Here is a 17,804-nt window from a genome sequence, read left to right as displayed (position 1 = left end):
TGTTTTTCTTTGTTGTGATGTTATGCTATTGTTTCAGAAAAAGGGAGAAGGTTTGGATCCATTAAAACGTTTAATCCCGCTGCAAATGTTTGCACCTGTCCTAAGTCAGGAATCTGATGTACAGTAGTTGTCGTTTGTTTATGTAATATATACGTGTTTCTCGTTTCTCGTTTTGTTTATATAGATTAGACCGTTGGTTTTCCCGTTTGAATGGTTTTACACTAGTAATTTTGGGGCCCTTTATAGCTTGTTGTTCGGTGTGAGCTAAGGCTCCGTGTTGAAGGCCGTACTTTAACCTATAATGGTTTACTTTTTAAATTGTTATTTGTATGGAGAGTTGTCTCATTGGCACTCACACCACATCTTCCTATATCTATATAATTGATATTCATGTCAACACCGAAGTGCTGACTACTGGGCTGGTGATACCCTCGGGGACAAAACGTCCACAAGCAGTGGCATCGACTACAAAAGACTCATCAGGAACGGTCGAATCGAATGTTGTGCACCATGCGCTACATATATATATTTTATCTCTTTATGCATGTTTGAGTCTTTTTTTTTTGTGCTTCTCATTTTATTTGCAAATTATATTGTTCTCGCTCCTGTCGATCCACACGGTTTGCTCTTTTTGTAGTTCACTCTTATTCCTATCTTTTTAGACATGTTAGAGGATGTATTAAATTTGAACATCGATAAACCCCTACTTCCTCAAAATCTGATTAAAATAGATTGAGGATACATTATGATTGTAAAAATCTCAAAACAAAGTCCAGCATATCCAGTGTAAAAAAACTATTTAGATGTTATTAGAATTCATTTGTATATCAATCTGCTAAACATTCATTGTTTAACCCTTTAAAAAGTGACACATACCAATCAAAATATTAACTTTCTTGTATCAAATGACTTTAATTAGTAAAGTTGTGTTATCTATTCAATCTACTTTAATATACATGATTAAGTAAAATAAAAATAAAAGCAATTAGGTAAAACGATACATGTTATATTTGTCACTTTTAAACTGTTCAATCCCTTTCAAACTTCTCTTAATAAACAATCAACATGTATGTTCTCTCATTTTTTATCGAAATAAATCCATGTGTCTTTCAAAATATTAAAAAAATGGAGTCTAAAGATACCAACGAAATATCCACAACACATAGTGGAATAGACATAGACATAGCTGTGGAAAAACACCAAAAAAAACGACCGAAAGACACACAAGAGTCATCAACATTCTACTGAAAACAAATGTAACACCGAGCAACAAGAGCGCAAGAAATAACTGGAGATGATTTAAGATTCTTTGGTAAAAAAGCTAGTTATGTTCCTTCTGTATATAAATACGAATATTAAAATGATTATACAAATATGTATGTGACACAACTCAACCATGCATTATCGATGAACAATCAACACCAATATTAAAAGACGAACAGACCTTTTCCAATCCAATAGACAATGCACATGCAAAATGGTATGAATGTATTTAGCCAGGGATTTTTCTTCGGAATCTGACTTGACTCAGAGTGTGCTTCGGAATGGTTACTATTAATCGTATTATAAGTTATAGATCTTCTTATAATTCTATTTGAGACAATGACCAGGTGCCATACTTAAACAAATTGTATCCTACTATATAATTGCAGATAAGCCTTTATACAAGAACTTAATTTTAAATTTGATGAAATGTTTCTCAAAACGTTTATGAATAAGACAGAAATCAAATATTCAATTTATCTCCTCTATAGTCATGCCTTGCTCCGAAAAAATAGTTCAAATGATTCGGCAATATTTCTGATTTGTTCCTATAAGAGTACATAAAAGCAATTGAACTAAATAGTTTAAAAATGAAAACTTCACTTAATTATTTCGGTGCGTTGGAAATATTTTTCAGTATTTGTTATATCTGAATGCTAAAATCTTCATTTATAAAACCCAATAATGTACTGGAATGCTTGAAGAGTTGTATAACAGTTAGTGATCAGAAAGTCTTCCAATTAAATTGTTCATGTTACTTCTGTACCTTTGACAGGTCTCCTTGCTCTTCAAAGATCTGACGAATACTTTCAGATAATCCCCCTTCCTCGGCACTTTCAAGTGCGGATGTTAACTTGTCGACTTTGTTTTTCTTCAACTGATCGAGTGCAGTTTTTAGTAATGTGAAAGCCTGTCTATTGCTGGATGGAAACTTTTCACAAATTTGATCATACTGAACCTGTTTCATATCCAGATTAAGAACAGTTTCAAACATTTTGTCTGCATTCAGTAACTTTGCTATCGCCATCACACCTTTTTCTGTCAAGAAATCTGAAAATATAAATAATTGTTTATATGGTTAAAAAGTTTTTAAAGCCACCATAAATATTTAAAATTCACTCACGAAATATCAGAAAAAGAAATAATATTTCTTGACCTTAAAATATACAAGGGTTCACGATTTCAGTTTAATAAAATATTTGATACGAAAATTTATTTCAAGCCTACAAATATATTCCTATAACTCCATAGGGGAAGCTTCCATAATCCACACGTGTTTTCAGGTTTCACCACAGTAGAGGTCATTCGTTATATTAAAAATACTAACAATGATAACGATTAACAACATGCACTCTCACAGTTCAAATTGAACTTCATGGCAAGAGGTTATCAAGAAGCTGAGATAGGGCAATCTGTAAATGAAGCATTACAAATTGATAGAAACGATTTATTGAATAAATCAATACGTGGAAATGTTTTTGATAACACTGGCACCTTTTAAATTATGATACGGATTGCAGAGAGATTCTTAAGAACAAGCCAATATTAGTCTATAAAAGACATAAGAATTTAGCCGATCTGCTAACTTCCACTAAAATAAGAAATTAACCTATTTATTGGAAATCCCTGAAGAGGCGGGCGAATAAATGTATGGGAAAACATTATAGAATTAATCTTTACTTGAAACAATATAGTAATACAATTATAAATACTTAGCCGCCGAAACATTAAATTAGTGTAGGATTGATGTAAGCAGTTCTAAATTTTAATATATAAATAAGGGCGAATAGCCCATAGAGTATTTTTACTCTTTCATAAATAAATAATCATTATATTAATGACATTTAATTGATGGGAATTCGTGGATGTTGAATGTCATGTTATTTTTTAAACAATTAACATAGGCATAGATGGACACACATAACTTCAACTGCAGACAATTAAAATAAAAATGAGAATATAAGTGATATTCAATGTCAACAAAAGATGCCGACTACTAGTTCAGTGATCAAGAAACTCTTTACAGAAATAAAAATGGTAAAAAAAACATCGCAGAAACAACTTCAAGCATATAGTTTGTTACGCAAACAATGTTTACATATGCTTCTAGGTCGTTAAAGATCATTACAAGCCAATAATTTTGATGAGACATACAAATTATTCTCTTATCAAAGCGTTTGATTCCTTTTCATAGATCAGCTATAGTTCCTGTAAACTAGCTACTGTTATCTTTATTTTTTGTATTTATTTGTAAGGTTGTTCGACAAAGTTGGAAGTATATATCTTAAGTTATGTGTTAAAAATAGAATAATTATTTGTATTGTTTCCCATACCATCTTCACTAAATGGTCGAACTGGCACAGTAGGCTGTCTGTCAACAAAACTTTTTCCTTTGTTGAACGACCTTTGATCAGACCGTTGTGATCTTTGTCGGTCTATGGGTTTTCGGGACGATGAAGCGTTTGCGTATTCCTTGTTGAGTAGTGTGTTATAAATTATTTCATCCAAAAATTCCTGATCTTTGGTAAGTAACAAAATACCGTACACATCTTGGTCCATTTTTGGTTTAATTTCAACTACGAACCTTGTAAAATTCTCTGTCGAGTTTGGCAAAAAGGTCATGTCTAATCTTTTCCTTGATGAGAAACGTGGCATACTAAAACATCCTTTAAGATTGATGGATATTTTTATTTGAGGTTTGAAGACTAAATCTTTGCTAATCCAGTTCTTGAAAAGTTGAAAGCCTCTCTCTTCGCAGTTTTGGCAAAACGTTTGCATTTTTGATTTTTCAATACATGCAAGCAAAACTGTAAGCCCACGTGACGTCACCTCACTTACAAAGAATAAAATTTTGCAGATTGATTGATGACCATGCATTTCCTCGATGTTTCCGGATATTTCTAGCGGCCCTTTCTTTAGCTCGTCCTTGCCTATTAGAGAAACGCTTGTTCTAAAAAAAAAAAGAAGAACACATAAGTTGTACACCAATATATAGACTATATATTGTCACCTGTTCACTGTAACAATCAAATATGTATGCACATATTTGAAAAATATAATAGATCTTAAGCACAAGTGTTGACTTTAAAATCAATGGTTCATTGAATAAATGTATTAAAACTATGATTAAATGAATTCGAAGAACTAAATTTCTAAGAACTTTATGTGGAAGAAGGGTATGTTTACCTTCAGAAGTCGCTTCTACCTTTAAGGAATAAAGCCTAAGATTTGAGGGTAGTAACAACCCTATAGCTCGGAACTTATGTGTTGGCATGCAATACGGACATAAGCATTATTTTGAATTTGCTGATATCTATTTTAAATAAAGAAATATACCGATTATCGCCTTCATACATACTTCTGATACCTTGTGAGGATTTTGCTACTCCTTTTTGTATTATTCGATGATATTACTTAATCAAAGTCTGTACTATGTTTTAGATTTTGAAAAACTTTGGCTTGAAACATCACTTTACAACATACATTCATAAAATGCGAACTGCCATACCATTAATGGTATAATTGCAAAATTAACTATGCTAGCCCATACCCAGAAATCTTGTCCGTTTCAAAAACTGCAGTATGATTTTCATCAACAGTGACCACGTTATCTGTAAGTGTAAATTGTCCATGCGTATTTTGCCTGAAAAGCCTGTATACATAATCTTCGTCGGACTCACTGGGTTTTCTAATATCATTCAGTGGTAGCTTGACTTGAACCTTCTTTTTCAAGTGTGTATCTCCAGTAGTATACAAACAATCAGAAATTGCCAGAATAGCTTCGCCATTCTTACTCCGTTCTTCGTACTGTCTTCGCAAAATTGCTTTATTTACAGGAATAACCTTACAAAATTATTTTTAATGATAAAAAAAAAGTTATAACATACTTTTAAATTTCTGATTGCTACATTTAAAAAGATAAAATTTTGGTGTTATAATTTTTACATTTAATTTGTTTTTCATCTGCTTTATTAAATCATGCATTTGCAGTGAAAGATCTACATATGAAATGTATTTTTGTAACGGTTCAGACGATCTAGTCAAGCACACTATGGTCGTCGTGCATACATATGCTCATTATTGACGCCTTTTTATTCATTAACTTTCTATCAATCTGGCAATAAGACATGATCTTTTTGAACGAAGAATAATTGTATAAATTTCATCAACTGTTTGATTCGACTGTGAATTCATTATTATGTGTTGGGTACCAGCTTGTGGATTTCTTTGTAAAGGGAACAACGAATACAAAGTCCAACGAATTAAACATTTTCTATAGGAATTTAAGCAGACTATGGTAAAATCACGAAATCAAATTTTGACGAAAAATCTTCCTCAATCGATTAAAATTGATTATCACGAAATTAAATGCATCCACAGTAACCCATATTTCAAAAATTTCATACGTACATGTAACGTAGCAGATTCCTCATTCTCAACTGCACCAGGAGGGAAGATTACTTCAACTCTGTTGTCGGTTTGCGCAACATACTTGCAACCATTTGGTAAGATGTTTAAACGTTCCTTTAATGGTCTTGATACAATACAGAGTGCATCTAGTTTGACAGCTTGAAATGTTACTGATTTCTCCTGAAAGATATACAATTAAAACAAATAAGATATAAAAATATTTAACCTGTGTTTCCGAATGATTTGCTTTTTATTTTAGCATTTGACAACCATTGTCTGCACAAGCATTAACTAGAATTAAAACAAAACTTGGTTGCGACCAAAATGCATCAACATCTCCAACCTCTTTTATAGATATTGATAAGAATAAATTAACGGAAATGTTTAAGCACATTTACTAATTTTAAATTTACAGTGAGCATTGATTAGTTCAAGTATTTCCAACTTTAACTAAAAACAAAACCAGTGATTTGAAAAATTCGGTAAAAAAAAGTAACATTCTGGGTAAAGGTGGATAATTTGGGTTTAATTTTCGGAGTGAAGATTTAAACTCCGTACTTAGAATGCTTGATTTAAAAGCTCCATTGTTAGCAGCAACCCTCCACTAAGGAAATCATGATTGGAAAATAATCTGTAGAATATCGTATCAAATAGGAGATGTATACTCCAAATGCAGACGTTGCTCAAATAATGTAGAAAATAAAAATGAAAAAACATTGAAAACAACACGTTTTTTAATTTCATGCGTCCGAAGCGCTTTTCTTGATTAACCTTCATCAGAAACGCTCAAAGCCAAATATTTGAAATCCAAGGGTTTTTCCGTTTACAATTGGAAAACTCTTGTGTTAACCTGACCTAAATTGAATGTCATTGGTATGCAGCATAATAGTATTTACCTTAAAAAAACTCTTTGACTATTTTCTTTTTATGCAGTTCTACAACATGTACAATATACCTTTAAAGTAGCGTCAACCAAACTCCACTTTGGTCCAAATTTAATGTAGGCCTTCAAATGCAGAAACTGATAATTAATGTCATTTGGAAGCTTTACTCTCACAGATATCTTCCCAGAACTATCTTTTGGAAAATTCCGGTTATCCTTTGGATCTTTTGGCGCGATATGGAAAAAATCTGTCTCAAACTTGTAGTTCTGTAACACTGCATCTGGTTTATAAGACCGTTGGAAATCGTCTGATTTCCATTGAATAGCCTGGATTATATTAGAGACGTCCGAAGTTGAGTAGAGTTGAATTCCGCAACCAATATCGTAAAAAGCTCTAGAATGAAATGTTTATATATTGTCAATTGTGTTTGTAAAATATATCATGTTGTATTTGTTAAGTGACATAATATTTTAACAGGCATTAATTTCTGTATAATTCAAAAAGTAGTGTATATCAATCTAATCAAACTGTGTAAAAAGGCAAGGTAAAGCTGAAATATTAAAACACGCGTACCCTATACAATTAATATTTCATAAGAAAACAAGAATGTGTTGCATTAGTCAGAGATTTCATTTCACAATGTCTAACTAAAAACGCCTCCTAACAATTGAAAGCTTTCATGAATATATGAAAACTTGGTATTCTATGACATGAGAAATAGCATTGCATCTAATTGTAAAGACAGTCGTCCCTGTGGTTGAGGTTGATTTTTAAATGAAGTAAGAGGTTAATTTAATAGGTATTAGTAGCTGTATGTATTTGTGTTTCCCTGTTATTCGATTTGTCTTTATAACATACGATTGCTGTTTAGAAAGAAAGAGTCCATACATACCCAGGAATATGCGGAATCTCAGTACATTTCTCCGTATGATTTTCCTCTGCTTTCTGCTTGTCAATATAGGTTGACCTTTGAATGAAAGATGATTTTTTACATTTTTTTCTTGTGCAGAAACATTGTTAAAAATTGTATTAAGCAAAATGAATCTAAGATTTATATCAACTATATCATATAGTTTGATTATTATCATGTCATTTACTGAATGTTGTGTGTGTTCACAAAATTGCCATATGTAAAAATAGATTGATTGATTGGTTGAGGTTTAAGGTAACTTTAGGACTGCCGTTCTGTTTTGTGACGGAAAATTTTTAGTGAGGGAGAGAACCACGGATCTTCTGTATGGAAACTTAAAATCATTGGGAGAAGTTGGCACCTGCCATGCATGTTCGGGATTCGAACTAAAGACCTTAAACTAGTGATATAGTAGATCGACTACCTAATTAGACCACTTGACCATTGATGTTCTTTGTAAAGTTGGAAAAAATGTTTTGCAAACTTACGGGAATTCCTTTTTAAAATAGTAAAATACTACAGTTGTAGCTGAATAAATTCGAAGACATCTTCTGTGAAATTTTGTTCAAATGCAACATCTATAACTATATAACATTTGTTTTGGCGAATTTCAGTGAGGCAGAAATAGTCAGGTTCGTGTTGTGAATATGGGTAATACAAAAACATTTATCTGATAACTACAATGTTGACAAACCTAGATGTAATTAAATCCAGGCATTTAACTGCTGTTGAGCTATAATATTAGTTTAAGACAGGTTATAAGATTATAAAACCTATAACTAGCCATTAGTGTAAAGCATAGTATTACATAATCAGCTTTACATACTCAATGATATCTGGTGTTCTTCCCTTGTCCTTCTGTTGCATTACCATTGATGTCTGTACATTATCTGTTGACCTATATATAAGAATTGGACGATAAAAACTATACAATATGTTTACTTTCTTTTGTACTTTCAAATCTCTTCAATATAGATCTTTTACGGTATGACGGAGCGTTACTCCATACGTATTATCAAACATTTAGAAATAGACTTTTAATTAAATTGCCTTATTTAATCTGGAACCATGCTAAAAGACCAAAGTGTGAATTGATAAAAAAAATCACCGACGCATCTTTAAAAGAACATTATAGTTTGTTAAACCAATTTTTAAAATGATATATTCTCTATGCTATTTTTCATACTATTTTAATGAAAAAGGTGCCAATATTTTGTTTGAAAATTCTAGGGAAAATCATTTTCCGCCAAGTTTGCAATTGCTTATATCTGAAAATCAAGAACTTTGGCCGTCATTTTTTATTTCTTTTGTTTTACTTTTTTAGATGGTTTTCAGTTCCGTTATTGATATACCAGTAGTAGTCCAAAAAAAAGCCACCTATTTCAAAACAGGGCAGTCAACGTCTTACCATACAGTCTTACAAATAAGAATGCAAACTTTTAAAAGTAGTCTGTATCGAACTAGACTGGTTCACAGTATTAAGCTTTCATGTCTATAGAGGCTTCCCTGATCACGTATTATTTTGCCTTGTTCCCGGGTTATAAAGTATAACATAAGTATCTATCGGTTAATACATACCTGAAGGGGTCGGTACAGCTTTCTCCATCTAGCACGTCTTTGCCTCCGTCTTGATCTCTGCATATGTGTTAAATAGAAGTGGAAAATTACCACAGGAAAGTTATCAAAAATAGTCAATTAGCGTAAAGGGATTAACTGACACTTTTCTTCTTCTTCATTTCACCCTTTTAACAAGACAGAGTTAATTCGAATGTGCATGTTTCACTAGTGGAGTTAAAACTTCTCACGGTTCCAGAGCACCCTCGTTTTTGGGAGAGAAGAGTTCACTGTTAATCTCTGAATGTAGATTAAAATTCCGCAAGCATGCATATACTTAAAAATATTAAATATATAAAGGATTGTTGATTTGTTTATGCCATTGTTCTGTGACAAATATAGCATGGGTAACAGTTAATACAATAGCAGTGTGCTGGTAGTCAGCCAATCTAATAACAAGAAGTATTTTGAAAATAGTTTAGGTGTCTTCAAATTATGAATTTTGAAATATAAGTTTTGGATAATTTTTGACATGGATTAATTCTCAAAATTGATTTTTCTCTTTTCAGAGATAATCTCGTGTATCTCATTAAAACACCACTTCTGTAATATCCTCATCTAAATATGTTCAATAGTTTAAATACAAAGCTATCAATCAATCCTTTCGTTATAATATCATAATTCACGAAAAACTCACTTTCAAATACCAAGTGTTAGTAGGGATGTTGTTAAAACGTACGTGCTATCTGACTTTTTTCTTTTCTGTAGTATTGTATTCAGGGTTTCTGTCAATCTGCCTACCATCATCTTGAAATCAAAGTCTGATTTAGCGTGTCTGCAAATGACCAAAAAAAATATCTTTAAGAAATCATGTAAATGTATTACATATTACCGAATTCCAAAGCCTTATCCCGGAACACCTGATATCAACTTCGGTTTTGTTTGTATTTAGTCTTGTGTTGTGCTTTGTATGATGTTGCTTTTCTTTTGATCTTTTTCCGTTGTTTGTCACGGCATGTACAGATTGCTTTTTTAATGAGTTTGAACAGCCCTTCGGTTATCTTTCGTTCCTTTTTTTACAACTTGAATTACAGTTTAATCTTAATTTAACAGCAATAACCAAATGTAAAAAAGATATGGGCAAAATTTTAAGATAATTGTTACTTTTCCTGTAAAATGTTTTAAGCATGCGTTTGTTTTCTTAATTTTGTTTTTTATTCATTCTAGCACATGTAGTTAAAGACGATGATTTACATTTGACGTTGATAAATATTTGGAAAGGTTAGATTCCCCGTTCTTCCAATCCAAAAATAAGGAAAACCTTCATTTTAGATTCCGATTTATTTAATTTTTTTGGTTTGTAATTTCTCAAAAATAAACAAAAAGATCACATTTAGTGCCTTCAATCATTCATTTTGTCAATTCTAAAACCAACGTAAAAAAAACTTAAATGCTTCAGGAGCGTACAAAAACTATAATTACATCAAATGTTTATGTTTGCCTTCAGAAGTATACAGTACCAATGACTTCAATTTGTTTTAGTTTTTCATTTATGGCATTTTTTAACCAAATGGTTTACTAAAATTGAGTTTATTTGAATTTGTGGGATTCGTTCAGAGGTAAATGTTGTCTATTTCAAGTTGTGTCGTAGTATAACTTTGTTTTAGAAATATAATAAAAGATAGCATAATTGAAAAAAGGGTATAGTATAGGAATTCGGAAAATGAACCTTGCGTAAAATATTTGAATATATTTAGGGTGATTTTCAATGGGACAACTATCCAACAACATCCAAAGCAAAACAATGTAAACAACTACTTACCTGTTTTCTGATAAAAATCGTAGATTCTGCTTCAATCGCTGAATAATTCCCAAAGTTTCTTTGTCATACTCAATGACATCCCTAAATAAAAATCAGTTGTTACATCTGAATATTTTGAAGTTTTCAATTCGATGTATTTTTTAATTGTAAAATGAATTTAGAGAAGATCAAATGTTTCCACTTTATTTATGCATTAATCATCAAGGATCTTTCCACTAGAATAATAAACAATTACCAAATCAAAACCTTATGATTTACTAATTAAAACGGTTTTCAAAGATATTGACCATCTATCATTGTAATATCAGGATATACGGTCGGTGAACTAGTTCATCCCTGGAACGTGTATGGAAAGCATCAGCAAAATAACTGTGATATATTTTAAGCTTTTAAAGAAAGTTGGACTGACCAATACAATATTTTAATTAATGTACATGTAATGAAATGTAGAGAAATATTGACAAAATCTGAGACAAGTCTTATATTTTTTGAACTAGTAAACATATGTGTGTTAGCTTGGGGAAGAAAGCAAAGTAATAGTCATAAACAGGACATTTTTTTGGTCTACAATCGACACAAAAACCTAGTAGATACATACCTATCCGAAAGTATGTTGAGGTATGTCTCAACGTTCGTTATACTTTCATTCAAAAACAGTTCTTCTGTTGAAGGCGCATCATTTCTAAAATAAAATATACAGTGTGTTATTAATGCAAGTCTCAGTTTAATCTCAGATTGTTGGTACAATATATAGATAAAACAGATGATTATGGGATAAATGTTAATGGGGTGTCATTGGTATAATTAGTTTTTTGTTTACCACAGTTTTTAAGTTACATGTAGTTCAAAATAATTTAACGAAATGAATGCCGTTAGTTCTCGAACACAGATCTATTGAGAAGATAGTTTAATAACGGTTTTATGAAGTGATTTTTTTTCTGAACGAAACTCAACTAATCTAACGTAAAGTGTAAAGTATGAAACCTTATATCATCTGGTAGTACTTTCTGGTATTATCTAACCAGCCCTTATTAATCGATGTGTATTGCCACTTTTACGACCATTTCTATTGGTGAGAAGCTGGAGCGCTCAGAGAAAACCACTGACCTCCGGTAGGAAAACTTAAAAACATGTTCATTTAAGATTAAAGTCAAGCGCACCTGAAATATACAGGATTCGAACATATAACTTCAGTGTTAACAGGCTAGTCATACAGTAGTTTGACTACTTAGAAAACCACGAAGCTGCATTTTGTTTCCGTTATACAGTGTAACTTGCCTAAACTGACACCTGAGTATTCAACATCCTGCTTTACCCCACACACTTTCATGGTCCCAAAATAGACCTATCCTTGCAATAAAACCCGAGTATTCTGGTCCCCCAGTGTGTCGGATTAGGCAAGTTCCACTGTACTAGTATGTAAAATGTAAAATATACTATTCCTGATATCGTTTCTTTCACTGGATTCTATTGTCGATTTAAACTCCTTTTTAACAATTTCAAGCATTTTCAGAGTCGTCATTCTGCAGGTTGATTAACAAATAAGTTATGTTCTGTAAGAACATCATCTGAATGACGAAAATAAGCTGACAACACCATGGCCAAATAAAGATAAAGAGTTATATTCGTTGTTCTATAAATCAGATGTACCTACTTTTTAAGGACGCTCTCCCTCATTTCTGCCAGTTTTTGAATCATCTGGTCAGTCTGTGCTCTATTCAAAACGTCCATTGCTAGAAATGAATAAATAAACTTATCATAGATACCATGACTGAAATTTTGTATGTGCATCAGACGCGCGTTATGTCTACAAAAGACTCATCAGTGACGCTCGACTGGCCTAAAAAATTTACATAGATCAAATAAAGTTCGAAGATGAACAGCATTGAGAACCAAAAGGTTTTGCCAAATACAGCTAAGTTAATCTATTCTTGGTGTAAAAAAAGCCTTGGTATTTCAAAAATTCCAGTTTTTATAAACAGTTAAGGAGTTTTGGGTGGATGGCAGCTGATGGTTCCGTTTCTATCTCAAAATCTTAAAAGAACATTTAAAGAAAAAAACATATTACATACCCACCCCTCATTTGTTTCACATGTACTGAGTCTCCTCGTAGGTCTTTTTTTTTTAGTAATTATTGCTTAGGATATCAAATATTTCATGATAATCTAGAACTGTATTTTGGATTATTTGATTTTCATGTTTAAAAAAATATTGATGATTATGTTATTATAATGGCAAACAATTACTTGGACACCCCCATGATGGGCCTCTGTACTCCTTATAACAACTTCGTATTTTGTATTCACGTACAAACTTCATGTAGCACCAACTAAACTTTTTGTCCATCAACTCGCCATTGTTAACTGCGTGCCTTCATTTTGAACACTATTGGTTTATTGTTGGCTGTTCAACATCCATTTGCAAATATTTCATGCATGTTTTGGACAATAACAGATAAATAATAATCTAATAGGTTGAATTTGAAAATGAGGCCGTCTGGGAAGGTGGTCGGAAAATTCAGACTGCCTCTAGAAAATGAGGAGAAAGTGGATAGAGACAGCAATTTGGCCTTAAAATTACCACCTTCGGACCCCTCAAGGAGTTGTCGCAAGGGTTCTTAATGTGCAGAGAGCATCATATGCTCTGTCTACATGAGCCATCGGATTTAACAGCGCCATTTAGATTGGACGTAATTGCGTACACGATTCATCCCGAACAAACAAATGGACGTCCCACTTTAGCAAGGGTTTTACTGTCGATCAGAAGGAGACCTGTAGTTACGATATTTCCATTCTCCAGTCACCCTTACAACCAGAAGTGAGTTTAAAGATAATAAAGTTTTTCGCAAAGTCTACAGAGTATAAGCCCGTGAATGACAGGTAAATATCTGTGTAATTCAAGGGAAATATCATCCAAAATGTTATCATCGGAACGAATCTAGAAAAGTCTTCAACAAATATTGAAAAATTTATGTTGAGTAAGAATTAATTAATTGGTGTTATGAGTTAGGTGTTATGTTAATGACTAGCTTTTACAAATAGGTGACAAATTTTTTATTTGAATTGTTTCATCTAAGTCATACTTGGGGAATTAATTCAGAATTATTAGTGTAAATTTGCTTCTTTTTTAGTATTCTGACACCATTTTTTTAGTTTTATTTTCTAGATTCACATTATAAGAACAATTTTCTCATTTTTTATTTAAAATTCTACAGTTAATTTCCTTTAATTTTTTTCACAATTTTGAAAGAAAAAGGCTATGTGTTATCATATATCATTTCTTACAAAACCAAAAAGTTTTGCAAGACCATGCACCTGTAGCATGAAAAACATAAACAAAATCCGTGACTCATACGTTTTATCATATTTTTGCTAAACACTTCATTTTATCAGAATATTAAGAATAGCCTTTGAATCAAATCCCCATCTACCGTAAATCAAATTTTGTTAAGATTTCTTGGCAGATATAATTATGACGATGACCTAATTAATTTTTCCATTTATAATTAGAACAAGGTTGTTAACTTACTTGACAATAAAATTGGACTTTGATCTTGGAAAATATCGTTTGACAAAATAAGGTATTTATATTAAGATAAGATAAATTAAGATAAATAATAGTTTATTAAAGTGTCACATATTGATCTACATTAAAAAACATAAAAACGTTAACATCATAAAAAAAGGATCAATACCCAGCCTATAAAGACTTACGAGACACTGTATATACAAATAAAAGCTATAACAGTTATACTGAAGGAAAATGTTTTTATAAAAAGGCATAGTCATGCATTACATGATTTAAAACTCATTAAATATGTACACACAATTATAAAATATCTATTCATGAATGCTTCAAAATAATAATATAGAACTTACTAATAAAAATCAACAATAAATACAAAAGAAGTATAATTACAGTTTAGTTCGCTTAAAAACGCCACTTGGGTAAAAGTTTAATAAAAATCAGTAAGAATTCAGTTGTAGTTCAGTAAAAATTTTAGTAAAATTTACAGTAAAAATTTAACGATTAATTCAAAATAAATTCGTTTGGTAAAGATTTACAAAGTAAAAATACAAAAAAGGAAATTTAAATCATTACATTAACATTAAGTTTAAACAATATTATATAAATTTTTTACGTCTCATAAAACATTTATGGAGTGTATTAGCCAAAAGTGGTTGGATTTCATCACATTTCATTAAAGATGTAAACTTGTGTGCAGTTGTTAATATTTCAAAATTGTCAATCAGCTGTTTAGCATTTTGAAAAAGTTCAAATCTAATGTCCGAATAGAGCGGACAGTTCATCATGAAGTGTATTTCATTTTCTACGGTTGAATGGTCACATAGTTTACATAATCGTTCATTCAATATATTAATTAGACAGTGATGACCATCTGATATTACGTTTTGTATTAAAGGCCATGTCATTGTAAATTAATATGTTTTATGTAAATACTGCCAAGTTTAGACACTTCATAATTGTTCTTGTTGTTATGTTATGAAAATGCTTTATCAATTAAAGTACTTTAAAAATATTATTCAATAATTATAACTGGAATTTATTCAAACTTTATATCAATCGTATACAATTAGATTCTTGATCAGAGTTCTGTTTGTAAACATTTGTTAAATTTGTAAAAATACTGAAATTTAAAAGAAAAATCATCGAATTGAATAATTCTGTTTTATTTTATGCAATTTGTAAAAAAAAAGGATATCATTGAGATGCATATGACAAGAGTATGAAAAACTAATGGTTCGGTAGAAATAGTTATTTTTTCAAAAACCAGGTGGGAAAGTTTGCGTGTCTTAATTATGATCTGGTTTTTTTTTGTGAAACTACATGTACGTTAGGTATGATTGTACTCAATCTGTATTTCAGATAGTATTCAAATCAATTGATATTTTTGTCTAAATGGATTCAAAACAGTAAAGTGAAACATTTGAAGCAGATAAAAGCAGTTTGTTTTCAAATGAATGGTTGTTGTTTGTTTGCTTTCAGTAGCAAATAGTTAATGCATTTTTAAGACAAAAAAAGTTTGTATTCGCCATTTATGGACATTATGTTTTCTGGTCTGTGCGTCCGTCTGTTCGTTCGTCCGTCTGTCCCGCTTCAGGTTAAACTTTTTGGTCGAGGTAGTATTTGATAAAGTTGAATTCCAATCAACTTGAAACGTAGTACACATGTTACCTATGATATGATCTTTCTTATTTGAATGCCAAATTAGAGTTTTTACCCCAATTTCACGGTCTACAGAACATAAAAAGTGATAGTGCGGATGCGACATCCGTGTACAAGGGACACATTCTTGTTTATAATTTATATGGGTTATATCTGCAGTTGGTTAATCTCGAAATATACTTTGAATCTTTTACAAACATAAGAAACGAAGATGTCAATGTGAGACGTGATAGTTCATTGTTTAATGTAAAGTGTTTAATCAGAAAATGTAATGAAAGTGTTAAATATGCCATGATCCAGTTTCTCCAAATGTGGTTAAAATGCATAAACCAGATTATACGCCTATGCATGTATTTGTCAGAATCAGTAAAAATATTGTGTAACAGTTCTATCATCCAAACATTTTAAGAAATAACACTTAATTGTCGAGTTCTGTGCTTGTATAAATTTGGAAATATTCAGTAAATTTTTTTTTTAATTATTGCAACTCTTTAAGTTATATTGCAAGATTTAACGTTCAGTAATTATCATAAAAACTGCTTTTTTATAAAACAATCACTGTCTTAAGTCAGGAGCCTCTAATACAGTGGTTGTGGTTTGTAGATGTGTTAAATGTTTGTTTTTTGTTAATTTTTTCCCATACATTAGGCCTTTAGTTTTCTCGTTTATCTGTCATTTCGGGGCCTCCTTTCATAGCTGACTTTGCGGCAAGGCCGAACGGTGACCAGCTGTTTATGTCTATGTCATTTGGTCTCCTGTGATTAGATGTCTAATTGACATTCGCACCACATCTTCTTTTTATATAAAATAATGCCAGGCATTTATGCCTTTCGATTTTTCCAGGCATTTTATAAAATCCCTAGAAGATTATGTTGCTGTGTAAAATGCCTGAATTTTGAAGGCATTTTTACATTTTACAAAGTGTCTAGATTTAGAATATGCATGTCATATAATATATATAAATATAGAACTATTGAACAGGGGTAATTTACTACTGTTGCCTATATTCCTTGAAATACAATATTTGTTGAAGAAAGACTTGTGGCTTTTGTTATAAACTTTTTACTTCTTAACTACAATAGTATGATCTTGCTTCAGAAACTGTTTGTATTTTCAGTTCGAATTCATATTTCACATTTCATTTTACAAATAGATCAGATAAAAAAAAATTGCAATAGATGAAACCGTATAAAAGTATATAAATATTAAAAAAAAACATATCATATGAGGTTACTTTACCTGTTTTTCCTTGATGCTGAATCTTTGATAATTTCGGGCTTTCTGATCAAAAATGCGCCTTGTTGGATTCAATGTAACTAGTAATTAGTTATGTTGCTTGTATTATTAAATGATATAGTAATGATCGAGATAAATTAACCATAAGATTCGAGGAAATAGGCTATTTACGGATGTTTATATAGGTTAGCCGCCTATCTGTTTAAAAACACAATACGTGTAGTATATTTATCATATACATCAAGATTATTATAATAACCTCTTGTTGGAAAAAAAAGGTCAGATTTAAAGTAGTGTATGAATCCAACAATAGTATCATTATTCTATATTAGGAACTTTAAACAACTATCATACAAGTAGGAGATTTAGTCTAGCTATTAAACCAGTTTTGACCCACCATTTTCTTTGCAAAAATGCATGTACCAAGTCAGGAATGTGACGGATGTTTTTCACTCATTCTTTTGTTTTATAACGTTTGAGGTCATCAGTTTGTTTTCGTGGATTTCCTTAGGTTTAAAGCCTGAGTTCAGTTTTTTTT

General features: G+C 31.3%; 1 protein-coding gene across 1 annotated transcript; it reads right to left on the bottom strand.

Moving 5' to 3' along the window:
• Positions 1–903: 903 nt before the first annotated feature.
• On the bottom strand, positions 904–17,324 carry LOC139503035 (uncharacterized). The gene is made up of 13 exons (XM_071292712.1): positions 17,270–17,324; positions 12,498–12,576; positions 11,442–11,525; positions 10,844–10,924; positions 9,761–9,856; positions 9,046–9,102; positions 8,294–8,365; positions 7,450–7,524; positions 6,629–6,950; positions 5,674–5,853; positions 4,814–5,106; positions 3,597–4,213; positions 904–2,313 (listed from the first exon to the last, which is right to left on the bottom strand). Exons 2-13 carry the CDS (start codon positions 12,572–12,574, stop codon positions 2,018–2,020), a joined length of 2,250 nt encoding a protein of 749 aa, XP_071148813.1. The 5' UTR covers positions 12,575–12,576; positions 17,270–17,324; the 3' UTR covers positions 904–2,017.
• Between the last annotated feature and the right edge of the window lie 480 nt (positions 17,325–17,804).

Source organism: Mytilus edulis, chromosome 14, assembly GCF_963676685.1.
Source record: "Mytilus edulis chromosome 14, xbMytEdul2.2, whole genome shotgun sequence".
In the NCBI taxonomy this organism is placed as follows: Eukaryota; Metazoa; Mollusca; class Bivalvia; order Mytilida; family Mytilidae; genus Mytilus; species Mytilus edulis.
Note: the sequence above shows the minus strand (reverse complement) of the source record. Positions and strands in the feature narration are given on the sequence as shown.